Source organism: Alnus glutinosa, chromosome 9 (assembly GCF_958979055.1).
Source record: "Alnus glutinosa chromosome 9, dhAlnGlut1.1, whole genome shotgun sequence".
NCBI lineage: Eukaryota > Viridiplantae > Streptophyta > Magnoliopsida > Fagales > Betulaceae > Alnus > Alnus glutinosa.
The window spans coordinates 25,799,395-25,827,201 of record NC_084894.1 but is presented as its reverse complement, the minus strand read 5'-3'; the positions used below and the strand labels follow the sequence as shown (position 1 = coordinate 25,827,201).

The 27,807-nt window shown below is 35.6% G+C and overlaps 2 protein-coding genes and 1 pseudogene across 2 annotated transcripts; 2 read left to right on the top strand and 1 right to left on the bottom strand.

Annotated features, from left to right (window-relative positions):
- Positions 1 to 644: 644 nt before the first annotated feature.
- Positions 645 to 9,508, bottom strand: LOC133877423 (ATP-dependent zinc metalloprotease FTSH 7, chloroplastic-like). Its single transcript, XM_062315711.1, has 13 exons — positions 8,501 to 9,508; positions 6,978 to 7,043; positions 6,748 to 6,882; positions 6,471 to 6,536; positions 5,866 to 6,051; positions 5,687 to 5,773; positions 5,482 to 5,595; positions 5,242 to 5,366; positions 5,026 to 5,134; positions 4,171 to 4,296; positions 2,758 to 3,081; positions 2,557 to 2,680; positions 645 to 1,467 (listed from the first exon to the last, which is right to left on the bottom strand). Exons 1-13 carry the CDS (start codon positions 9,365 to 9,367, stop codon positions 1,343 to 1,345), a joined length of 2,454 nt encoding a protein of 817 aa, XP_062171695.1. The 5' UTR covers positions 9,368 to 9,508; the 3' UTR covers positions 645 to 1,342.
- Positions 9,509 to 12,207: 2,699 nt separating this feature from the next.
- Positions 12,208 to 20,676, top strand: LOC133876917 (uncharacterized; annotated as a pseudogene).
- A 4,046-nt stretch (positions 20,677 to 24,722) lies between these two features.
- Positions 24,723 to 27,452, top strand: LOC133878276 (sugar transport protein 8-like). The gene is made up of 4 exons (XM_062316811.1): positions 24,723 to 24,918; positions 25,005 to 25,324; positions 25,815 to 26,441; positions 26,827 to 27,452. The coding sequence occupies exons 1-4, from the start codon at positions 24,783 to 24,785 to the stop codon at positions 27,292 to 27,294; spliced, it is 1,551 nt and encodes a 516-aa protein (XP_062172795.1). The 5' UTR covers positions 24,723 to 24,782; the 3' UTR covers positions 27,295 to 27,452.
- Positions 27,453 to 27,807: the final 355 nt, after the last annotated feature.

The window sequence follows — 27,807 nt, the reverse complement described above, 5'->3', positions numbered from 1 at the left end:
TTGGCAGACCTCATATCCTTCGAGAAGACAAGATTTCAAGTAAAACCCGGACTGTCCACTTTGGCCACCCGACAAAATTTTCTCGGGTTCAAAGAATTTTCCAATTCAATTTTTTAAATTAATGTATTCAAAATACATGCTATTTCACATACATTCACATGCTTTATTAAAAATACACGTGAAAATTACATACATTTTGAACACCATTGAGTAAAAAAATATCCCTCCAACCCAGTTTTAAAAAAATCTTTGTTCCAACCACTTTAGAGTTGAAATTTCAAGAACCGTGGTCCAACATGCTCCCATTTCTACCTCAAGTTGTGTCAACTTAAACCAATTATCAATTCAAAACTTACTAGCCTAGCTGGCACATACATTTTAGCTTCTATAGCTTGATCACACCATACCGACCCTTCAATTTGATACAAATTTCAAGTAAAACTCATTCTTGAAAACCTGCAAAGGAAGAGTACCCACGATCTCATATACACATAATTATGATTGCACTTAAGTCATGTGAGAGACTTAAGATAGTAACATAGCACCACGTTCCGTAGCTGATGTCCACAACAGCCGACTCTATCCTATAGGTCACCCTATCTGTGACTCAAACCCGTAACGTGGTGTATGACTCTGATATCAAATAATACAAACCTCAAGTAAAACTTACATTTGATAACCGGCTTCAAAAAGGGTGCTCGAGAGCTTATATATACATGGTTAATAAGATTGTACTTAAACCAACCATGTGAGACACTTACGATCATAACCCCAACTTACTGTCTTTCTACTTAACAAGTATAGAGAAGAAGAAAAAAATGCACAGGATCTGGTAAAGATTGAGAACCTTCGTAGCTCCTAAGATGCAGAACGTTCATCTGGACTCTCTGAACCACCATATGTGGAGCGGTATGTATTTCACAGAACAATAACATATACAAATGAATAGAATTACAATTGCAGATCGTGGCATTTCTTTCTTGTCAGTTCCATATTCTGTGCGACTTAAATGAAAGCCAATATACAAAAGATTCCAGATACCCACACTTGTAAAAAGTTAAGGTGAGAAAAACTTGGGAAGGCTCTGACCAAGATAACTCTTTCAGCCTTTCTCACTTTATCTGGTTTTAAGCTAGAAAATTGTGAGATAAGACACGGCACATGATGGTAGATGCTGATTAACGAAGCCAAAATTTACCTTACTGAAATATATAGAGAAGTGTCAGCCAAGGCTAATCTGGAGGATGAGTTCACTGAGTCAATGACGGCATGATCAATGGCTAGAAGCTGTCACCGACTCCATTTTTCACTTAGCATTAAGAAGAATAAGCAACAGTTGTTATCATGAGGCTGCCTGCAGTGGGAGAAGAGACTCCTGCTTGCCTGAAATAAAAACTTTAAGTTCTGTTGGGGCAACGACCAATTTCAACCACTCTTGAAGCTCTTGACCTTCTACTTTCTCTTTCTCTGAACAAGAAACACTATCAGAAAACCATGGCCAACAGTAGCCAGACTTGTTATGATATAAGGAGGCACTTATTTCACATCACAAACTCAATATCAGACATTTATATCTACATATTATCCGGGTGATGTATGAGGCAGTCCCTACACTAAAAAAGAACTGGCCACAAGCTGAGTGTCAGAACGGTTTCTTTTTTGGGGGGTAAATCCTAAACAAAGTTCTAATTTGCACCAGTAAAATTGTTGGAAATAAGAAAGTAGAGCATTGTACAAGTTTCTAAGGCTCCTCAGATTTAGATTTTACACTCGTCTATAAGATGTTTATTGAGCAGTTTCTATTCTGGTGAAATCAGGTCTTCTATATCGTTTCGATATTGCGTTATTTTGTTTTTAGAGATGTTTTTCTTGACAAGTCTTTAAGAGTATAAAATGTCCATGATACCAAAACAAAATGAGAGTTTTTAAATATTAAAAAGATTTGTGTTCTTTATTTGATCAAAGACCCACTTCTTTCTGCCTTTCCTAATTCTTAACTTCCCCTAATGATTCTACTTATTCTTTCTCTCTTCAATAATTTTCTCTGCTATATTCTCTATAACCTGACCTATTTTATTTACTTTTTAAGCATGATAGCTTTCATAATCATAAAAGAGTAATTCTATATGCCACACCACTATCCCACTATGCTAACGTGGCATTACCAATTTACCGTTGGATTTTTCTTTTTCTTTTAACAATGGTTGATCCAATGGTGGATTGACAATGCCACATCAGCATAGTGCAATAGTGGTGGGGTATATAAGCATTACTCATCATAAAATCATCCACCATATTTTATTTGCAAGACAGCCCCAGAATTTAAGATTCTCCATTTCACGTGAATGTCTAGCAATTTGTTAAATTGTAAATGATGTCCATTTGATATAAGATTTGACATGCATAGTAAGCGTGTGGAAGACATTTAATCCAACAGTGACCTTAGCAAAATATTAATCCAATACAAAGAGTTACGCTAAGTGTATGTAGAACACAACCCTATATACAGATGGACATATATGTAAAATAGGAGAAATAAAAGCGGTCAAGTATCACCTTCCAAATGGGCACCAAGCCCCTCTAAGACAGTAGGATTAGCACGCACAACTGAAAGTGCTACTTCCAAAGCAGATTGCAACAATGCTTTCACCTCTCTTTGGACAAGATCAACAAGATGCCCCTGTTAATGGTCATTGTACATCAGTATTTACAGCAGATATAATAGGAAGAAAGAAAAAAAATTAAAAATCACAGGACCTGATCCCTTCCCCAAGGAACTGCTCCCCCAGACTCATCAATCCCACCACCCACAAGGGTGGCTACAGAAACAGGGCCAATGGTCTGATTAAGACCATATTCAGCTACTGCCTTGTATGCCAGGTCAGTTGCTCGTCGAATATCGTCAAGTGCACCAGTTGACACACGACCTGAATAAACCACTTCTTCAGCAGCACGTCCTCCAAGAAGAGTAACCAAGCGGCCTCGTAACTCATCAATGAACAGCAAATATCTATCTTCATTTGTTGGAGGAGTATAAGTAAAGCCGAGTGCCCCTCCTGACCTTGGCAATATGCTTAACTTCTGATAACACAAGGAAATTTAGTGACTACTATATCATCTATGTCACATGCACATTAATAACTGGGTGAGTGCAGTACCAATTCATAGCATGTGCTGGATTCTAATGATTCACAATTTCTTGAAAACATTTCTAAATCTTTTTCTTCATTTGCACATTATTAATTAAAATCTACCTTATCTTATTCGAAACTTTTGTACCTAGTCCAAAGGAAAAAGAATAAAAGATTAATATGCCCATGAAAAGATAGAGGATGCAATTCAAATTTCATGGTATGAAACATCAATAGCGAGAGGCATATTCCCTATATGTACCAATATTTGTATGACCATATCCGGACTTAAGTTCAGTGTACAAGTAAAAATGAATAATAATAATTAAATAATAATAAATAAAAAAACCTAATGCTGATACACAATCGATAGGAAATTGATATACAATACGAGGCGACACTAATCAAGTAAGAAGGAAACTTGGTTCCCACCCAACCCCCAAGGAAGGAAAAAAAAAAAAAAGAGAAGCTCCTCCTCTATCACTTTCACTTATAGTATTCGCACAATGGGAAAATAAACTAATATCACTTAAGTTTATTCTCCCTACAGGAACATAAACTAATACTTAAAGTTTACTAAACTTTAATACTCTTTTCAAATTTCAAAACAATATCTTTTTTCCCCCTAACAATTGATCATGACACACAATCCCTCATCCATATAAGATTTCCTTAGACCAAGCTCTGTTCCAGCCCCACAAATAACAGAAGCAAATATGCATAACAAATAAAGAAAAATCATTCAAGGAAATAGACAACCCATGAATATGCTCTATTTTTCCAGACCCTATCATATGTTGTCAAAGAAAAAGTAAAATGTTTGGAATGACTGATTAGTTATCAAAACCGTTTTAACAACAGGTATTTCACCCGGATAGAGGCCAATCATCAGTTAGGATACCAGCAACCCCAGCACATCTATGCTGTTCGCAACACCATATTTCAAACTGCCAGTGTTTAGTATCTTCCAATTTGGAAACAAGAGGAAAAGGAAAAGTGCAAACTAAAAATATCCCATCAAAAAATTCCTATGAATTACCTCAGCACGTGGCTGTCCAACAAGAAGATTTGCAACGGCAGTACCTACTACTGCATGACCAGCTTCATGTCGTGCAACTACAGCTTTCTCACTTCCTTGCAACTTAGCAGTCTTCTTCTCTATGCCCTACAACAAGAAATTAGGTTTAGTTTCTCATTCAGTTAATCCAGACAAAGTTCACTAATTAAATTAATAGATTTCTATGTCGCAACTGGAATATTAGATATTTCCAAGAAGGGGCAAAACCTTACATACCTCGATTCAAACAGGACAAAGAAAAATCATGAGCAATAAGATGCGGTTGACTAAAATATGTAAACAGGGCATTCTCATTAAACATAGCAGCATAATACACTTTTATGTCATAAGAGCATTCAAGATAACATACAATATTGGAACTCCATTGCATATAACTCCTAGCTAGAGTTTAAACACACAAGGAAAGTGCAATAGAAATAAATATTTAGTTAAAAAGTCATACTTCATATTATTAAAAAAAAAAAAAAAGAGAGAGAGACAAACCTCAAGTACATGCGGTTATATAAGAGGAAAAGGAAAAGCTAGAAGGTATCAACCATAGAAAACCAGATTAAGAAAGTCACTAAAAAAAGCACTAATATTAGGATCTAACTTGTAACTAAGAGGAGAGCGAAACGGTGAAATTATAATCAGTTATTGTATACCATTCTATCATAAGTCAGCAAACTGCAATCTATATCACTATTTAGCTTAAGAAAAAACGTAGGGAAAACAAAAAAGATGAACAAGACTGAAAAGTAAGCACACCAAAGAAAGAACAACCTCCCCCCTCCCTCCCTCCAACAGACATACACACACATAGACCAAGAGACTTACAGCTATTGATCTTTCCACTGCTTGAATGAAATCAATTTTGTCCACGACAACTTTCCTTTGTCTTCCAGCCAATAAAGCAGCTTCGTTTACTATGTTTGCAAGATCAGCCCTGTACAACATTTTAAAGCAAACATTTACTCTAATGTTTTCCACAAACAGGGCTATGGAAAGAAGAAAGGTACAGCTGCTAGATGTATTGGAGAAAAGAACAAGTACCCAGTAAAACCAGTAGTCATAGAAGCAATATCACCAAGTTCAACATCCTCTGCTAGAGGAAGTTCTTTCTTGGAAACATGTACTTTTAAAATGGCTTCTCTTCCACACCTATCTGGTGTTTCTACCTAAAAGAAGACAAAGGAAACCATACGAGCATTATTGCTGACACAACTGCTAAGCAGAACTTGCTTTGATGTTGCATTTCAACATTCAGAGAGATGAAAGAACCAGAATACAAACCATAACCACACGATCAAATCTCCCCGGTCGGCGAAGTGCAGGGTCTATGACATCTGAGCGATTAGTTGCGCCAAGAACGATCACAGCAGAGTTGCTGTCAAACCCATCCATCTCCTGGAATGCAATTTCACAGAGACTGGCCGATGTCAGAGTGACTACAATAAAATGTTCCAGAAACTGACAAACTATGTCGTAGGAAGCTTACAGTGAGCAGCTGATTCAAGGTCTGCTCTCTCTCGTCATTGCTAACAATACGATATTTTCCATCACGACTTTTTGCTACAGCGTCAATCTGCATAAAAGATAATGTGACTGGCAATGCCTTGACGCCTTCAGAGATTGAACATAGTTATCCAACATAGCAAGAGATTCCTAGACTCTAACCTCGTCAATAAATATTATTGATGGTGCCTCCTTCTTTGCTCGTGCAAATAGATCTCTCACACGGGAGGCCCCCATGCCGACATACAATTCTACAAACTCACTAGCAGAACAACTTATAAAGGGCACATCAGCTTCCCCAGCCACAGCCTTTGCTAGAAGAGTCTTACCTGTCCCAGGAAGACCCACCTGTAAGATAAACGGAGCCATATTTACTAATTATGCATCAAACTTATTTCAAAAAGTAAGGAAGGTGGTGTCTGCTATATATCCCTTATACACTGGCATACAAGCAGTCACGGGAAGCATTCAAGGGTAAAACTATGGAAACCTCCACTTTAAAGAGACATCTAGCCAATCTACATCAACATTATGGCAAATCAGTTATTATAGGAAAAACAAATGTAAACCAGGAAGGTCTGTAGATTGGACAGCGCCAATGATAATTACTCTAGTAGAGAAGATCTTCAGGGAAGAGAATTAGAATAGTTGGCCCCATCCCTACAGTTGATCAGGATTGCCAAAGATTTGCTAGTAGACTATCATACTTCAAATTCTTGGGTTCATAATGAGGTCACATTCATCGTTAATCTCTGCATAAAACTTACCAAGAGAACACCCCTAGGCGGTCGAGCACCAAGTCGTATATACCTATCTGGATTCCGAAGAAATTCCTGGCAAATAAACATCAGCATTAAAATAATAATAATAATAATTTTTTTTTTTTAAAAAAAAAAAAGGGAAAAAAAAAAAAGAGACTATGAATGCCATAAAAAGATTTTAAAGAAAAAAAAAAAAAGGTGCAAGTAGGAACCCTTTAAGACTCCCTACAAAATTTGACAATTTTTGTTGATAAAAGAATAATCTGCGTAGTGTCTAGGATACCACAATTTCTTCAAGCTCCTCCTTAGCCTCATCAACACCAGCAACATCAGCAAAGGTAATCATTTCACCTTGTTCAGATGCTTTTACACCACTAGAACCCCCAGGTTTGCGGTTCCTAATCTGACCAGTCGTATGCTGTACACAAGAATGTATTCACTGAGGGCTAATTCATACTATTAGCACTAGTTCAACCATCAAGGTACAAGAAAAAGAAGCATGCTGATTCATACCTGAGAAAAGCTTACAGGAAACCGGTGGAGAAGTCCTGCAAGCACAGCAACATAAAACATAGCTATCTGCAAATAACAGTCCAAAGTCAAGATATAAAGCTTTGAACTTACAAGAAATAATCTCCAATACAATAGAAGTTGCAGATATAGATGGTGTAGGAGTCAAAAACAATTTGCTAGAAAAAATTTAGTGGCAGAAAAAAATTGTCACACTAATACTGTGTGGCAGCCCCCAAGAATTAGGCCACTAGCAAAAAGATTTCCCATTGTTTTGGTAATTGTCTGCTTTCCATAGGAAGCAAATTGATTAATTTTAGGCTTTTCTTGCACGTCAACATTTGTTAACACAGATAAGGATGTGGGATGAAATGTAATATATGGTTCTACACTTGGGGCACGTTCGGTATGCGGAAAAGATCCTCGAAATGGAATGTTTATTCCTATAAAATAGCCATTCCTTTATTGGGTTGCACACCATTTTAGAGAATAGCCATTCTCATGGGAATGACGACCACCTCTGGTGCCATCAGGGGTGGACAAGACCACCCCCGGTGCTGTCGGGACCAATAGCACCAGGGGTGAGGGTGGTGTTACGTTAGGTTGGCTGGCCACCCATAATTCCTAGGAAGTTTTTTTTTTTTTTTTTTTATACAAAAAAAAAAAAAAAAAAAAAAAAAAAAAAAAAAAACTTGGCATTTTAGGAATTTTAATTCAATTCCAATGAGAGCATCATGTGTTGTCACCAAACAAAAGAATAGGAATGGTCATTTCATTCCAACTTCTTGTATTCCCAGTAATACCCATCCATATTCCTAAAGGGACCATTCCGTTTACCAAATGTGCCCTTAGGGATTAATCTAGGGTTTCATTTGACAATATAGGTAAACATGATATGATATGGTCAGATTTGAAACCTTCCATGTTTAGTTTCCTCACAATCTTATAATCTATTGAAAGGTATCCTAGATTATTATAGAGTCGAAGAAAATTTCATATATTCAGAATAGGAAACCTTGCACTGATTGTTATTTAGTCAAACCAACTTCCAAAAAGCAAAGGCAGTGAATTCATATAATCTGTCTTTATGTTCTCACAGCAAAAGGCAGGATTCTCGAGAAGATTCAAGTTACAGACATAAGTTAACTAGCTGCCATTGGGAAAAAAAAGTTTCACTTATTAACCTTACCTTCCCATATAAATGTACACTAAAATAGATGAGAACGAGGAATTATAAGTCAGTATGAAGCTCAATACATTGCATACAATGTAGGATTAGCATCAAACCTTTTAAACCTTCTACAACTAATTTCTATTGTTAATCAATACTCGCTTCCAGCCTTAGAGTATTATACTACAAAATCAATACAAAGTTCAACTTTTTTGGCACGAGGAACCATCAAGCATGTCACAAACAACTGAAGCCGAGATTGCGAGATCATAGCAGTTAGCACAAAATAGGATATGTCAACCATTAAAACTATTTCACCATCATAGCATGACATAACAGAACGGAATGTCCTTACCAATGCAGAGTTCAAGAATCCACCGGACCGCTTATCTGGCGACCCAAACTCCACCGCATTCTCAAGCATCTTCTCGTACGGGGCTTTTATATCACTCGGCCGTGTCGTTGTGTACACGATTCTCTTCGTAGGCGCCACGCTCCGGAGCAACAACTCGGACTCCTGCAACTTGTTACTACTCGCTCCCCCAACCTCAATTTCCTGACTTGCCGGCTCGGACTTCAACTTGAACATAATGTGAACCCCATCAACCTCGACTTTCTGCACCTGATTGCTATTTATCTTACTCAAAAAATCACTGTACGGAACGCTTAAGAAGGTCGTCGGAGTCCTAGGCTCCGAACCCGGAAGCGGGATCCCGGGTCGGAGTAACCGCATAACGAAAATCACAATCCCTAATTGCAAGAGCAAAACCCCAATCTCCTGAGCCTGAACTATCGGCTGCCACTGCCATTTTTTCCCTTTCGGCCACCACAAATTTCCTTTCCCTTGCTTCTCTTTCCGCCGATTCGACGCCGAAGAAGACCCCGAATTCGGCGAGTTCTTGTTGCCCTCGCTCTCGCTTGTTCCGCTCGAACCGGCCGCGGAATCGCTGTCCTGAGTACTCGCCCGAATCCGATTCCTTCTGAACCCGAAATCTCCCCAAAGATTGAACCTCTCCGAATTCTTCGAAACGCTGGTCGCTCGTCCATACAGGTCGGCTGAGGAAAGAGTTAGAGAATTAGGGATAAAACGGCTTGCGTTTTGGTGAGAAACCCTAGACTGAGAGCGAAAGAAGCGAAACCCATGGCAATGATAGAGTCTCTGATACGAATTCAAATGGACGTTTTGGTGAAATACTGGAGTTAGGGACTCCACCGATGACATCTCGAAACCCTAATTCCTAAAAACCAAAATCAATTTCAAATAATATGTATATATATTTGGTATATCTATATGTGTATGTATATGTTGGTCTGTTCTTGAGAGAAAGATATTTCAGGGTGCGAATGGTGCTATCGCTAAGGTCGGAACAGATTGAAAGACAGGCAGACAGAATTCAACTTGGATTCGGGGCCGTCCGATTAAACTGAAGTTGCAGATCCTAACTGTCAATTTCATTTTTTAGTTTTTAGTTTTTTCTTTTCTTTTTCTTTTCTGTTTTGGTTAACGTTATCCGTAGCACGCAGTACTAGTGAAATAAAAAAACAATCTATAGGAAAGAATTGTCTGTGTCGCCGGCCACGTGGATTTGATGTTCTGAGGTCAGTGTCAGGCGACACGTGTAGTCAATAGGAATGGATATATGTATCGGCAGGATCGCAACACTCATTCGGCGCTGACTGAGGACCACAAGCTGCCCCAACTGTTGGAGTTTAGGCCACGGATCGGCAGATGATTGGTGGGCTCAAGGGAGAGATTTGTAATAATTTTATTGTTCGAATTAATAGTAATTTAACTCACCTACTCGAGCAGGTTTTGAACGCTCCATATTCTATATAAACAAGTGAATTTCATAGAAATCCAAACAATAAATTAAGAAAATCCGGATCCATGAAATATGGAATCTAGCTGATTTCTTTGTACGTAATTGAGTTTTAGTATTCAATGTCAAAGTTGGCTTGGAATTGAGGTTTAGAGTAATAAAATGGATGTGTAATTTTAAAATTTTGTGCTAAAGTGGCATGTGTTTAATTTAAACTAGTTGATTGGATAGTTTAAAATCAATTTTTTTTTTTCAATTATTGGATATTATATGGCTTGATGGCCATGTGTCACTTAACGCTTTTAAAAATTTAACGAAATGAGAACTGGTGAAATTATTTGATAACGTTAAACCTTATCAATGATTTGAGAAAAAATGAAACTTCAAAGAACCGACATAACATTTTTCCTTTATTATGTTAGGCCACTAGTAATTAGTTTGTATAAGCTCAAACTCTGATTTTGAGTTAGCTTTTTCATTACGTTCTTTTAAAGTTGAGTAAAATCAAGTTGAATCTTAACTCTTCCATTTCTGTGTGAAAATAGGCATATGGTTTTGGAGCTTGAATGAGTGGATGGATTTTTTTTTTTTTTTTTGGGTGATGAACAGTAAGACTGACAGGATTTTCAAAAAGTTGGATCAGTCTTCTAGTGGAAAGAGTGTAGCCCATGGTATAGATTCTTGCTTTCTCCAACTCCTTTTTATCATAAACCTTGGCTGGTAAACCCCATGGTATTGGTGATGGGACTTTGGAAGTTGTTTACATTCATCGTATTAGGAAAAAATATGTTACGAGGAAAACCAGGCGGATGACAAAGAAAAATTGATTTTGTCATCTAATAAAGGCCTACCCATCATGTAGGAGTGAGGTCCCTGATATTTGGTCTACAATTTTAAAGATTTAGACGATTCAGTTTGGCATATAATTCTAACAATTTAGACTGTTCATTTAAAATAAATTGTTTGAATTTACCCACGCAAGTCTTTAAAAAAAAAAAAAAATAGTAAGATAAATAAAGGAGAGGCTAAATCATCCTTTAGAGTGACCACTTTTCTTGAGGAATGGTTGACCACCATTTTATTCTTTGGAAGGATGTTTAATTGCCTTGTTAAGGTAATTAGGATGGTTGGACCACTCACCACTTTCATGGTGGCTCAAGTATAGTCATACCACCCACAAGCTATCAAAGATAGTAGGTGGTTTCGAACCATTAGGAAGAGTCATTGAAGATGGTGCAACCATCCTTAAGGTTTGAAGGTGGTATATCATCCTCAAACAACTAGGTGATGGTCATAGACTCATACACACTCTTGCAGTGCCCGACACTACCCTCGAAGAGTGAGAATGTTGTCAATCTACCCTAATTACGAAGAAGGATTAACCAGTTAATACATTTAGAGGTGTAAAGTGGTCCCAAAAAAAACATAAAATGACTACTTTATCATTCTTAAACCACTTACCGGCTCCTCTCCATTTCATTTGAAATGAATAGGATCCGTTTCTTCTAACTACACACTTAGGTGGCTGACCACCTTAAAGACAGTCAGGCAACCCATTAACTTTTTTCTTTGTTCTTTTCTTTTTTTGTTTTATTATTTTATTATTGGTGTAGCTGGATCCATGCCGTTTATTTTTTGAATTGCAAGGACCTCAATCCCACCATACAAAGATGAGTCATCTTTGAGGGTAACTTTTGATTATTGAAAAGCACGAGGTCATGTGACAAATATGTTATTTTTACGACATAACAACCACCCGTCCTTCACATACCAGTTTTCTGTTTTGTCCTTATTATCCCATGAACTTAGGAAGAGAAATAGAATGTAAAACTCCTGATTCCTGAATCCGAGGATCTTCAAACGCTATTAGCCAAACAAAAGGTTCCTAAAATAGACATCCCAATCCCAAAGTTCTGGGGAACACAACAAAGCTTTTGACTTTCTAAACGTTCGTGGGGAAATCTGACCTCTCTTTTCTGTCTTCCTATTCATTTGTTCATCACATTTCTTTTAGTTTTCTATCAAAAAAATCAACCCCAACTCTGCATTTTGTACCGAGCCATTGATCTTTTTCAGTTGGTTCTCGATACCCAATTCTTATTTTCTTCCAAATATGGGTATTTCTTTTCCAATGTTTGTCTCATTCTTGTGTACTGCCTAAAATCTGCTAGATTTGCATATTGTTCATAAGTTCTAGAGGTGGGTTGCGAACTATATATGCAGATTACTGAAAGAAATAGATATGGGTGTTAATGCAGAGGATATTGTAGTTTGTTTATGTACAATCCTTCAGTTTTCCATCAAGACCAGTCATAGATTTGTACAAAACCATCCATTTGTTTCTGTTTCTTTATTTTTCTCCCTCCTTGTATATGTATTTCTTCCTTTCATCCTCAGCTTTTTGGCCTACTCTTCCCCATTTCTTGTCTGTATTGGTATTCTTCTAAGAATCTTTTGGACTTCGGAACAGTCCCACATTGTCAAAGGAGATGAGAAAAGGAACAATGTGTTATTACATAAAAAGTCTGGCTCTGTTGAATATGATCATGTTGTCAACAGAAATGATCGCTCCTCCTTACAAAATCAAACTAGTGTTCGAAGAAATGTTAAAGAGAAGAACAAAGAATTGGATCTACAGAGTGGTAAGAAGGAAGAAGATATGGTTTTACAGGCAGCTTCAAATGAGGATCCAATTGGTAAAACTGTCATAAAGGAGAAAGAAAGTCGTTCTTTTGAGCATGGAGAGAGTTCCTCGACTAATAAGTCAGCATCTAAAGATATTCAAAATCTTGAAGAACTTTGTGCATTATTGGATTCTGAACGTTCAGAACAGACTCGTCAATTTGATGTTGGTATTATTGAGTTAGAGACAGACAACCTGGAAGAAGCAGATGATGACGATGAAGAAGAGGCGCAAGAGGATGGGAATCAGGCTGTGGAATGGACAGAGGATGATCAGAGAAATCTTATGGATCTGGGGATTTCTGAGATAGAAAGAAACAGGAGGCTGGAAAGTCTAATTGCAAAACGAAGAGCAAAAAAGTTGCGTAGAATGCAGGTTGAGAGAGCTTCGATTGACTTAGACAGCATTCCTCCAAGTCAAGTTGCCCCAATTTTTGTTGCAAGAAACAACCCTATTGATGTCCCAAACATTTTAGACGAAATTGAACGCTTAAAAATGCCTGATTCAGCCCCTTCAATTTTGTTACCAACAAGAAACCCATTTGACATTCCCTATGACCCCCTTGAAGAAAAGCCCAATCTCATGGGAGACAGTTTTGATCAAGAATTCATGGCAGCTCATAAAGAAATGCTATTCTGCAGGCATGAAAGCTTCAGTCTGGGGCCTTCTTTCCCATGGGAAATCAAGCAAGATCGACGAGACACAAAGTTCAGCCACCTTTTTATTACCGAGAAGGGGGCCTTGGAGGGACCAGAACACTCGAGATTCCAAAGGCATCCAAGTAAGACCAGTTTTTCCATTTTTTAGATCTTTGTTACTTGTTAATATTAACTCATCCTATGATCAGAAAATTGAGGTGACTTCTGCCTCTAAATCTGAGACAATATAATCTTTTTCCCTCGCAGATATTGGAGATCATGATAAGCTAGTTGAACAACTATCACATAAAGAAGGTGATCACCACATTTCCCTTGTTGATAACATTCCTGATCTTGTTGAAACTGGAACCCTAGCTCACAATCAGGTAATAAACTCGGTGGGAATCGAACAGGAAGAGGATATAATTACTAAAAATAACACGATTGACATCAAAGAAGAGAAGGAGATGGAAAGATCTCAAGGAATGGAGTCAATCTTAAGTAAAAAACGCGAAGTTGACATGGAGACAGATTTAACTGAAGATAGCAGTGATGAGTCAAACTCATTTTCTTCATCTAAAGTTTCAGAAAATGTAGAATCAAATCCTGCTGAAATGTCCATAAGGAGTTTAGTAGCTGAGCCTGAAAGTGAACCTTCATATGATTCTAGTCCATCAGCAAATGACAAAAACAGGAGGGAAGACTGTAATTTTTTTGCAGGTAATCATACTCCGGACAATTCCATAGCTTCTGACTTGGAAGTGGAGGTCTCAGAAGTTGGTTCGCTTCCACTGACAGTTGATGGAACTATTACACCTACTGATGGAGAATCCATGACATATGATGAGGAAATTGAAAAGGAGATCACTTCCGTCAGTGAAGAAATGTGGGGAGCCTCATTCCACCAATCTGGAGTAGAAGAAAATGAATCGAAATCAAGAGGAATATATGCAGTCCATCGGGAGGATATTGTAGAAATAGGATTGTCAGAAGGCAACACGAATTCTAAGGATGTTGTTGTGTCATCCAAACATCCACAACAGGTAGATGTTCAAGAATCAACGGACACCAGTTCATTGTCATCTCCAACAATTGACATATATGGAGAGAGTCGAGCTCAGTCAATAAACATCCACCATAAGATCCATGCTGATGTCAAACAAGTAGTGGAAAAAGTTGGGGAACCCAAGTCTCCATCTTCTAAATCTTCAAATCCGTCTTCAACTGAAAATCTGAAAAGAGAAATGCATTTGATGGAGAAGTTGGTTGCTCATTCACTTCATGAAGTTTATTCTGAAAACCCCGAGGTCAGCTAGTCATTTTTATGCCATTACAAAGTACTATTTTTGGTCTCTAACATTTTCCAATATTACAAAAGTTTAAATTTTAAGAGGTTGAAACATAAATCATATCGAAATCAAAGGTCATAGTAGGATAATTAAGCTATCAAATCACTTTCAAAACATCTTCCTCAGAATATTATTATGGTAAAACTTCACTTATAACGCTTATTTTTCATCACTTTCAAAATAAGGTACCAAAACTTTAAAAAGTATCAATTTAAAGTATCCATCTTTCATTTTTATTTATTTATTTATTTATTTATTTTTAATTTCAACCATCCATTAGATTTTTCCGTTAAATCCTATTAAAATTTCCAAAACACCCCTGGGTTTTGTTTTTAAAAAAATTATAAATTTTTTTCAAATATTCAGGCATGAGTATTTTTGTAAATTTCGTTAAATTATAACCAACACATTAATCCTTGCATTTTTTTTTCCTAAAAAGAAAACGAGGTATTTTGGAAAGTTTGACATGATTTAATGAAAAATTCTAACGGATGATTAAAATTGAAAAAAATTGAAAGATGAATACCCTAAATTGACACTTTTTAAAGTTTGGGTACCTTGTTTCAAAAGTGATGAAAGATTAGGGGTTATAAGTGAAGTTCTCCCTATTATTATATATTGGGTTAAATACATTTTACCCCCTAATGTTTCATATATTTTTCAATCTTGCCTTCAAATTAAAAGAATTTGTAATGTGCTTTAACCAAGTTCTAAAAAATTTCAATATTGCCAATTTGTTACTTGAGTCTGTCGTTTTTGACAAAAATCGCACGTGGGTTTTTAAGAGAAAATCCTTCCAAAATATCCCCAAAAAAGCTTTTTTTTTTTTTTTTTAATAAAAAAAAAAAAAACATAATTTGGGGGGTGGTCAAAGCCAACCCATGGACCATTTCGGGGTGGCCCAGAGGGGAAGCCACCCCCATTTGGCCACATGGAGTTGGCCGAACCACGCCCATTTTCTCATGCCACCCCCCACCTTCAATAATTTTTTTTTTTTCAATTTTTTTTTTTAGGGATATTCCGGGCATAATTTCTCTTAAAAACTCACGTGTGTCGCACGTGAGTCTACTTCCGTAAAAAAAGGATGGACTTAAGTAACGGATGAGCAACATTCAAAATGTTTGAAACTTGGTTGGGGCACATTACAAATTTTTTCACTTTGGAGGCAAGAATAAAAAAGAGGTGAAACATTGGGGGTAAAGTGTATTTAACCTGTATATTTTTTAGGAACAAAACTAGGTAATGCTATCTCATTCAAGATGAAAAAACAAGAAAAGTAGCGTTTGGTTCGTAATAATATTCAATATTCGAACCGGGTTTTTATTCAAAAACCCATACCCGGATCCAAGTTGAATAAAACCCATAAGTCACTTGAATAAAGTTTGAATAGTTTGAATAAACCCATCATATATTTATTATTATTATTTTTTACCATACCAATCATTATACACAACTTTTCATACAATTCAATCATTTTCAATCATTTTATACTATTATAAAACACTTTTTAAAACCCATCATATATTTTTTATTATTATTTTTTACCATACCAATCATTATACACAACTTTTCATACAATCCAATCACTTTATACTATTATAAAACATTTTTTTTCAATCTACCAAATTCAACACCCAAACACATATTCAAAAGAATCTAAAATTATATTCAACATCCAAACACATTTTCATTGCCTTGAAATCCGTGATCAGATTCAGAATATTATTCATATTCGAAATATTCGATACCCAAACGCACCATTAAATTATAAATACTTACCATTGTACCATTGGAATATTAAGCAGGATTTATCTTATCCTCATGAGATGTCTAAAAAGGGGGTGAACGCTGTTTATGATGTTAATCCTATAGTACCCCGGCCAACAGCTGACACGGAAGAATTGAAGATGAATGAAAGCACAAATGGTGGATGGCAGCTGGTGAACAAGCAAGACACTGAAGAGCCTATTGAGAATCAGGACTTATTGGACTCTGCAAAATCAATTGAGGGGAATAACAACTCAAAGCCTATTAAAGATGTTGGAGGAAATCAAGTAAAGCTAACTGAAGATGAGGTCATTGTGTACATGCCAAAGCCGATTGAGGACAAAGACAACTTGAAATCAATTCAAGAGAGTGGAGATGAACAAAGTATCATAGCAAGTGGAGCTTATGGGGTTAACCAGAATTCTAATGATCCCATTGCATCAGCTGCACCACAAGAGTTGGTGATTGAAGAGGTCCCTATCAACTCAAGTTCATCCTCATCTACGAAGTCTGTATTAGCAGAAAAGATCCCAATTGATCCAGCCCCCTCATCAAATTCAAGTAAAAATTTGGAAAACACTGCAAAAATCGATACATTGCATGAACAAATACCTCTGAATTTAACACGGAATGAACCTCAAAATGCACAACATATGGTGGAGGATACAAATGCTCACGCAACTAAAAATCATGGTTTTGAAAATTTCCTGGTTAGTATTCCTATTGCAATGAATAAATATTTTGTGCATATATTAGATGAAGAAAGATGTATCTTTCTTTCACACATTCATACTACGCTACCATTTGACTTACCTGTTTTTGTTGCTTTCATAACAAGAAATATCAGGATATGATGGAAGCAGACGAAGCAGTAATGCTCGTTGAAAATTGAAATAGTCTAACTTATAATTACATCTGATAATTACCAGGAACCATCAAGTCCTTCAGAGAAGTCTGCTGAAGAAACCAATAGCTTTGACAGCTTGAGAGAAACCATGGTTGATGAGGCCAAAATCGACTTGAAATCAATTCAAGAAAGTGTTGATGAACAAAGTATCATAGCAAGTGGAGTTTCTGGAGTAAGCCAAAATTCTGACGATCCCATTGCATCAGCTTCGTCACAAGAGTTGGTGATTGAAGAGGTCCCTATCAACTCAAGTTCATCCTCGTCACCAATTTCCATACTACCAGAAGAGATTGAAATTGATCGAGCCTCCTCGTCGAATTCAAGTCAAAATTTGGAAAACACTGCAAAAACCAATACATTGGATGAACCGCTACCTATGAATTTAACATTGACTGCACCTCGCAATTCACAGCATATGGTGGAGGATACAAATGCCCACCCAACTAATGAAAATTTGCTGGTTAGTATTCCTACAGCAATGATTAATTATTTTGTGCACATATTAGATCAAGAAAGATGCATCTTTCTTTCACACATGCATACCGTGCTACCATTTGACTCGTGTTTTTGTTGCTTTCATAACAAGAAAGATCAGGATATGATGGATGGGAGCACTAATGCTCATTGAAAATTGAAATAGTCTAATTTATAATTGTACCTCACACTGACCAGGAACCATCTAGTTCTTCAGAGAAGTCTGCTGAAGAAACCAACAGTGTTGACAGCTTGAGAGAACCCATGGTTAATGAGGACAAAATCAACTTGAAATCAATTCAAGAAAGTGTTGATGAACAAAGTATCATAGCAAGTGGAGCTTCTGGAGTAAACCAAAATTATGATGATCCCATTGAATCAGCTTTGTCGCAAGAGTTGGTGATTGAAGATGTCCCCATCAACTCAAGTTCATCATCCTCACCAAAGTCTGTACTACCAGAAGAGATTGAAATTGATCAAGCCTCCTCATCGAATTCAAGTCAAAATTTAGAAAAAAACAATGCAAAAACTGATACACTAGATGAACAACTACAAAATTTAACACTGACTGCACCTCAAAATGCACAACAAATTGTGGAGGATACACATGCTCGCCCAACTAAAGATCATGGTTTTGAAAGTTTGCTGGTTAGTATTCCTATTGCAATGAATAAATATTTTGTGCATTATATTAGGACAAGAAAGAATACATCTCTCTCTCTCATGCATATCATGCTACCATCTTATATGATCTGTTTTTGTTGCCTTCATAACAAGAAAATATCAGGATTATGCATGCATAGGAGCCGTTATGCTCATTGAAAATTGAAATAATTTGACTTACAGTTGTTAGGGAGAGAATCATGTTGGGAGTCCACAAATAGTATATTAATAGACATATTTGGACACTACTCTAACCCAAAAGCTTAAGAAATGGGTTTGGGTCCACTTAGGTATATTAACTACTCACTTTCTTTATACTTTCTCAATCTCACATGCACTGACAACAATTGTTGTACCTCATATTTAACAAGAACCATCTGTTCCTACAAAGAAGACTACTGAAGAAACCAACACTGTTGACAACTTGAGGGAACTCATGGTTAATGGCGATCGAGAAAGGAAAGGAAAATTCAAAATCTTATCAAGCCATTGAAGGTGAATCCAAAACACGGATCAGTCACAAAGCCAGCACTGGCCTATCAAAACCAGTATAGGACAACAATAGTATACCTGGAACCATGGTACCAGAAGAGACAGTCTTTTTGATTGCATATTTCCTGAAATAGCTATGAAGTTTCTATAGTTAGTTCCTTAGTTTTTTGTTTTTTTTTTTTTTTTTTCTGGACATGCTACATCCAATTTTATTTGATTGCTATTGCATAGTTTTCCTAATTATATTGTTTTGATGAGTCATCTGTTACCAATTAAGATAATGATCTGTATCATTTTCGTAAGTATATCGTTCAAGCATACACCAAAGAAAGATTTTTTATTTTTTTAATTGAAAAGGAGTGAAAAAACAACAGATGACTTGACTAACATATGCTCCATTTGTAACATAAAACAGGAACCGGAGAAGTTTACTACAGAAGCCAACACTCTCTATAATGTCAATGATCCAGTAGTCAGTGATATGGATGGCGAAGAGAAGTTTAAGTCTTTTGAAAAAAGTGGAGGTGAATCTCAATCCTTAATCAAACAGGCGACTGTTTTGGAGCCCCCAGCACCAGATGAGGAAACTAGTTCAGAATTTATAGAAGATGATGATGAAAAATCAAGAGAATTGACTGAAGGTGAAGCTCTTCTCAATCCATCGAAATCATTTGATGATAAGATCGAGAATTCAATAACCGAAGAAGAAACTGGAGATTCAGGAAAACTAAATGAACATGATACCATTTTTCACCTGCCAAACTCTGCTTTTACTGCATGCAATCTGGAAAGCACAGAAAATGTTGGAGGTGAATATGAAAATTTGAGAGAAAGTGAAGCTGTAGATCCATCAAAAACTGCTGTTGGAAAGGGATATCTGGACGTCTCTGCAAATATCAAAGAAAAGGTTAGTATTTATTTTTCATTATATATCATCTGGCTTTTGAGAAGAAAGAGCAAAAAGGAAGATATAAAAACACAGATTATAACTGAATTATTCCAATGCCAAATAGTTGAAAAAAACAAATTGAATTTCTTTTACTTTTTCTGCTATTCCGGGGAGATGTTAAAGCATTAACATACACTCTTGTTTCCCCCTAATCTGGGAACAATTTTTTCACATACCTGAATTGCTTTACCATAGCTATTACACGTAAGTAACTGCACTGTAACTAAGTATTTTCAGTAGTCTTTGCTTGTTGCAAATTTAGACTTATACATAACCACAATACTACAAAAAAGAAAATAGATATTTATAATGAAAAAGAAGAGGCATTATACTCACCTTCAGCACCTTTGTCTTTGACATTAAACAGGAACCATCTAATCATCTTCAAGTGACGTCTGCACCAGAAAGTTGATTGATTATATGAATGTCACAGACCTGCCAAACCAGGTAAGGTTCATGATCGATCAGAAGTAATGGAAAATTTGCAGGGTGAACTGAAGACTTGGTTAGAGAAGATATATAACCAGAATGATGAAATGGCCAGGGTAAGATCATTGAGGAGTGTCAAAACCAAACAGCAGCCAAAGTGAGAGTTCCTGACTCAGATGCAAATGGTGGCCATGCAGAGGCTACCAAAAGGGTCAAGTCAGCTTTATATAATTTTATATAGGGAGGTATTTCAATATATATATATATGTAGGTTGTGTGTATAGGGAGGTAGGTTGTAGAAGCTGGAATGCCTTCTATGTTTGGTCCAGCTATAGTTTGATCATGCCAAATTGAAAAAGACTAGCTTTGAGTTGTACATGCACTAATCTATTTGCATTTATGGGTAATTTATCTTAGGTTACTATTGGACCCAACAAAAAAGGGACAGTGGAAGCAAGATTTTTAACTAGTAGCTTTGATTCTGCTGTCACATACCAGTTCGTGTATTATTAAACTACAAATTTATCTCAAAAGCTGCTTAATACAATAGAAAATGGTAAACTTAATTATTTTAATTAATATTTTACTAACATTCTCCTTCAAGTAAAGGCTCAAATTCTACCTCAACAAGTGAGGCACAACACAAATTCTACCTTAATAAGTTAGGCACAACATATTAAATATTTAATTAAAATGAAAGATAAATGACAGAAACTGATCATTTGGCTTATGTACTTAAAAAAAAAAAAAAAAAAAAAAAAAAAAACTACAATACCTATCATGTAGTTTTTTCAAAGAAAGACAGAGTTTGAAGTTTGGATCTTTATTCTAATACCATGTTAAATTATCAAATGTCTTAAAAACTTAAGCAGATATGAAATGATAAATTTAACTATTTTAGTTAATATTCTACCATATGTGCCATCTTGCTCTCCTTGCTAAATAATTTTCCTGGAAATATTATGCGTCTGTTTAAGTACTAGTTGAAAAGGGGCCATCTGCTTACTTTGACCAAAAAAAAAAAGAAAAAGGAGACCATGATCGTGGATTGAAGAACATGATCATCAGCAAGTTGGGTATCATTACGAATTTTATGGAAGATATATTGTTTGTACTTGTAAGGTTGGTCTTTTATAAACTCATAGTCGGTTTGGCCTTACAATTTCGTAGGCTAAAATTGTATTTTTAAATAAAATTGTTAATCACATGCAATGTGGTACGTATTAAAAACGCACGATTTTAAATGTTAAAAGGATATTTTGACGGCGAAATTCCGATTTTACTAAACCCTTAACTCTGTTTTTAAAAATTGAGTTTGCAAATTGCACGTATTAAAAAATAATTATTTTTTAAATCGCAAAAAATTTTAAATCCGTAAACCCAAACAGATGAAAAGGGATTAATATAATGCAAATGGGAAATCTAATATCAACAAGGGATTAACATACATGGTCTCCCAAAACATAGAGAAGCTGATTTCTTTTGATTTTTTTTTTTTTTTTTTTGTCAAATTTATAATTTGTTTATCGATAATTAATTAGTACTGTCAACAAAGTATCCGTGTCATGGGGTTGCAAACTATTTGTTGGATCAAAGATTTTCCTTAAATAAAAGAATAAATAAATAAATTGTTCAAGGTAAAAGCAAAACCCCCTTGTCCCCATTTCCGTATATACAAGCAAAACCGCCCGGCAACTCTTTGACCTCACTCAAATAGGAATTTGGTTAGGGTGCTACAATTTTTATTATAATTTTTTTACAATTGATGTAAAAAGTCTATGCGACACTTATTACGTTAACGACTAAAATTTAGAATGCCAAATTACAGTCTACATGACATTTATCATGTTTACAACTTAACTTGATAGTTTACGTAATACTTATTAATTACGTGAGTCACTAAATTGTTGTCTGCCATGTGACAATCCACGATATAGCACTTACTAGTTATATATCACATCAACCAATACAATATAGACAATCATGTCGCACTCCTTTTTATAAGAATAATATTGTTTATAAGAATCACATCAACCAATACAATGTAGGATTATAGGAATATTTCGACAAAAGAGTCATTTTTGGCACACTTTGATAATTTGATTGTCACTTTAGCATATTTATAAATTCAATAAACTATTTTAAAATAGGTTATTAGGTCAGTTTTTATATATATATATATATATATATATATATATATATATATATATATATATATATATATATATATATATTTCCTTAATTAATGTTTGGTAAAATCGTTAGAACTGTTTAAACACAACCCAAAATTCCTTATAACAGTGTTTCAAAACTAGGATTACATAAATCTAGGTTATTTGTTTATCTTGATATTTCACCAATTAATTGCCGCCGGATCTTCTTATCATTATCCACAGTAATTAACATACCGAAATAATCTTAAAACATAAATTTGAACTCTCATATTATTATTTGCTCTTATTTTTTCATATGGCTTTTAAAATCACCATTAGATTAAAATTTAATAATAATCATGTCAAATTTAATAGTAATTTTAAAAGTTACATGACATTTGAGAGAAAAATGATCATCTTCATAGCATTACTCGGCCAAGTAATATCTGAGTTTTTTTTAAAAAAAAAAAAAAAAAAAAAAAAAAAAAAATTGAGTGATATCTCAGTTTATATCCTCCCTTTTTTTTTTCTTTTTTTTTTTTTCACGTTTATGGGCCGCTTGATTTCCAATCCAATGTTGTCATGAGAATAATGTTATATTTCACTTTCTTTCTTTTCATCATAAAGTTGACATGGCAGTCTCAAATAATACTTAGATTTTTTTTTCTTTAATTGATTGATCGAAGAGTTGGTTGGGACTACCACATCATCTTTATGGGATATAAAATGTTGTTTTCAGCATTACTTCATTGGTAATTTCGTATGTCTTTTCTTCTAAAAAAAAAAAAAATGAACGGTTAAATATGTCTGACTCTTGTGGTTCAATGATTTTATTTTTTACTCCATATGGTTTATTTCGTAATACCTCGATTATAACTAAAGACGGAAATGATATCTTCATTTTAAAATTGATGGAAATCCACGTCACATGTCTTAAAAAATTGTCAGGTATCCCTATGTATAATTAGAAATTAAAAACTACAAAATAATAATAATAATAATAATAATAATAATTAAAACTAAAAAAGAAAACTTTTTGAAAAAAAAAAAGAAAGAAAGAAAGAGGGGTGGCTAGAGCCTCCCCTTCGGAGAAAATGGGGCTAGCCAGCCACCCCCATTTTACTCTTTGTAGCATTACTCGGCCATGTTAGTTTTTTAAGACATGTGACGCGGATTTTTGTTAGTTTTTGGATGGAAGTTGGACAGAGGAATCATCTTCGTCTTTAGCCATAAGCAAGGTATGATCTGCGATATGAAATGAACCACATGAGGCAAAAAAGTATTTAACCAAAAAAAAAAAAAAATCATGTCTTTTATTTTCAGTTCAGCCTTGTCACTTCTAGAGAATTTTATTTGACTATTTATTTTCTCAATTAGATAATTTTATTAAATTATCACTTATTCAAAAAACTTAAATAGACAATAAATTATTGATTTAATTAATATTTTAACAAATTTCTATACAATTTTTCTTTATTTCCCATTCTATAATTTTTTGTCACTCCTATAATTAATATGTATTCATTCAACCAAAACTCAAATCTTTTTTTTTTTTTTTTTTTTTCCATCCAATCTCAACCATGAAGAAAAAAGTAGCACGTGAAATCATATTTTTATCTAACCATTTGATCGATCATTGTAAAAAATTAAACAAAAATATGTTTGATACTATGATTATATCTAACACTTATCCAACAATGCTAACTTAATACTCAACTAACCTTGGAATTAATCATCGTTAAATAATAATAAAAAATTCAATTGTTGATTTGCAATGTCACGTTAATCTTGTTAGACAAATATACTATTGTAGTATAAAAATATAATATCTAGCATTACTAAAAAAAAAAAAAACAGAATTAAAAGGTTATATAGTAGTTGAGCTGGTACGTAGCATTATGAAATAGTTATTGGATAAAAGTATTATTTCTAGCATTAATTATTCTTAAGGAAAAAAAAAAAAAAAAAAAAAAACTGTATTTAGGTTCTGTATGCTCAGTACTAGGAGACATGCATGGATAAGATCATAATAAAGGTCAAGAATAAATCTCAACAAAAACAAAGGAGTTACGGAGAAGTGAGAGATTTAAGGATGGTAAAAGACAATGAAATATTGAAGATAAGATTAGTTGAAAAAATCAAACCTACATTTCACCTTCTTTCTCCTGATCTCACTCTTAGTGTTAGATTATTATAAATATTCACAGTATATCGTTTAAGCCTCACACTTCTAGCTAGCTACCTACTCTCGATCTCTTAGCTGGGTTAAACTTAATTCGTCGCCCAGAAGATCAAGCAAATTAAAGTCCGATCATGCCTGCCATGGCCTTTGCCGAATCCAGTGGCGGCGGTATGGACTTCCCAGGCAAGCTTACATCGCAGGTCATTGTCTGTACCATTATTGCAGCCTTCGGCGGCCTCATGTTTGGCTACGATATTGGCATTTCCGGTACGTATATACAACCATATCATTTTTTTTTTTTTTTGGGGAGATGAATAAAGCGATCGATTTGATTTTGTTGATATGATGTACAGGAGGAGTGACTTCCATGGATGATTTCTTGATAAAGTTCTTTCCTGCTGTCTACCGTACGAAGCACGAAGTCAAAGAAAACAATTACTGCAAATACGACAACCAGTATCTCCAGCTCTTTACGTCTTCACTGTATCTCGCAGCCATTTTGGCTTCCTTTTTTGCCTCCATTTCATGCAAGAAGTTTGGTCGAAAGCCGACAATTCAAGCCGCTTCTTTATTCTTTGTTACTGGAGCCATTTTGAACACTGTTGCCAAGAACATTGAAATGCTTATCGTAGGAAGGTTGTTACTTGGCGCTGGTGTTGGATTTGGTAACCAGGTAATTTATAATTAGTCAGAATCGTAGCATTAATTCTTTTTTTCTTTTTTGTATAATCGGGATATCCCGACTAGATCCAAAGCGCCCCTTCTACACGGGTGCTCATGCTTTGACCCACTAACGTGGCCCCAAAAAATTATTTGTACTAAAACCTTAGATCTGATACTTCATGAGACACCATGGCCAAGCGACTTACCACTCGAGCCACCCTCAATTCTGTGTCAATTTTTTAAAAAAATTTCACTTAATTCCCTGAATTATCGTCGTTTTTTATGCCAAACGAAAAATTCTAATAGATGGGTGAAATTGAAAAAAATTGAAAGATTGATACATTAAAATTTAAATTAAGAGCTTTTGAAGTTTAGAGAAATAATTACAAATGTGATAGAAGTTCTGGAGTTAAGAGGTTTTATTTATTTATTTATTTATTTTGGATCAGTGTGCTTTTTTCTAGTACTATTGATGATATTCATGGGAAATGTTATTACAGGCAGTACCATTGTTTATATCAGAAATCGCTCCGGCCAGGTACCGGGGAGGCCTGAATATCTGCTTTCAGTTTCTGATCACGGTGGGCATTCTGTGCGCAAATGTGATTAACTACGGCACTTCGCGCATGCACCCATATGGGTGGAGGGTGTCACTGGGTGGCGCTGCAGTGCCTGCCATAATTCTTCTCATCGGATCCCTCATCATCGTGGAGACACCGACCAGCCTCATAGAGCGCGGGAAGAAAGACGAAGGCCTGCGCACTCTCAAGAAGATCAGGGGCGTGGACAATGTCGAGAAAGAGTTTGACGAGCTTTTGCATGCCACAGAATTGGCTAAACAAACCAAGAACTCCTTCAGAAATCTCATGAAACGCTCTAGCAGGCCTCAACTTGTATGCGCCACGATTCTTCAAGTCTTTCAGCAGTTAACTGGCATCAATGTGATCATGTTTTATGCACCGGTTCTGTTTCAAACTATGGGGTTCGGGGGTGATGCGTCTCTGTTATCAGCTGTTGTTACTGGTTTGGTTAATGCAGCATCAACATTAGTTGCAATTTTCACGGTTGATAAGTTTGGAAGAAAGAAGCTGCTTATCGAAGCTGCTATTCAAATGTTCATAGCCCAGGTAAGCAAAATGAGCACATAAATTAAACATAGAAATCATATGATTCCATTATTCTGCTACAACATTATTCACTAGTAGAGTTTGCTTCCAAACATTAGTATCCTTGCATTAATTTTTATAATTTATTATTGAAATTATAGAAAAATTAAGGCTTGTGTCATATGTCCTTTGCGCACGGGACCAAACTAGGTGCCGACCAGTGCCACATTTGGAAACACATGGTACCCCACTTATGTCCGGTGTGCACAGGAAGGAACATGACACAAACCAAAGCCGAAATGATCATAAAGACTCCCTCAAACAATTTTCCCAGATTCATTTGTCATTTTGTTTTGCTTTCACTAAATTGACCACACGCGTACGATGCATTGTTTGTTTCTTGCAGTCTGTAATGGGGGCAATACTTAAGGTGCATTTGAAGTCTGCAAACATTATGCCAAATAACTATGCATTGTTTGTGGTGGTCTTGGTTTGCCTTTTCGTGTCTGGTTTTGCGTGGTCATGGGGCCCCTTGGGCTGGTTGATTCCTAGTGAAATTTTCCCTCTGGAGACTCGAAGTGCTGGATTTTTCTTTGCTGTTAGCATGAACATGTTTTGCACATTCGTCGTTGCTCAATCATTCCTCACACTGCTATGTCAGATGAAGTCCACCATCTTCTTCTTCTTTGCTGCATGTATTGTTGTAATGGGTGCATTCGCCATCTTCATACTGCCTGAAACAAAGGGAATTCATATTGATGAAATGAACGAAAGAGTATGGAAGAAGCATTGGTTCTGGAAGAGGTACTTTGATGATGGCGACAATGATAAGGGAGACCAGGATATCAAAGCTGATCAACCGGAGAAACAGTAGCTTGATCAAGAATTTAGTAGTTTTTGTAATTTGGTTCATCCCCATCTTATCCTTTTTTTTGCCGTTGAAAAAATGCATGCCTGCAACTGCTTTTATCATTTCTTCCCTGGTTTTGATTCTCAGAATTTTTCATTATGTGAAACCCGATTTAATATGCTTTTGACTGTTTTAAGGAACATGCACTTTCAGGTTTATCGGCGGAACAGAAACTCTCAGGGGCTTTTTCTCTTCTCTCTTCTCACTCTGCTTTCTTGCTACAGCTTTAATCTAATTTATAACTTTTAAAATTACTATTAAATTAAAATTCAATAATGATTATATCAAATTCATAGTAATTTTAAAAGTCACATAATATTCGGGAGTACAAGAATAAATTTTATAGTATTTACTCGGCCAAATGATATCTGATATTTTTTTAAAATTTTTTATTTTTTATTTTTATTTTTAAAGATTGATTGATATCTCAGTTTAAAACATACAATGGGATTTTCGGCCTTAATATCCTCTCCTTTT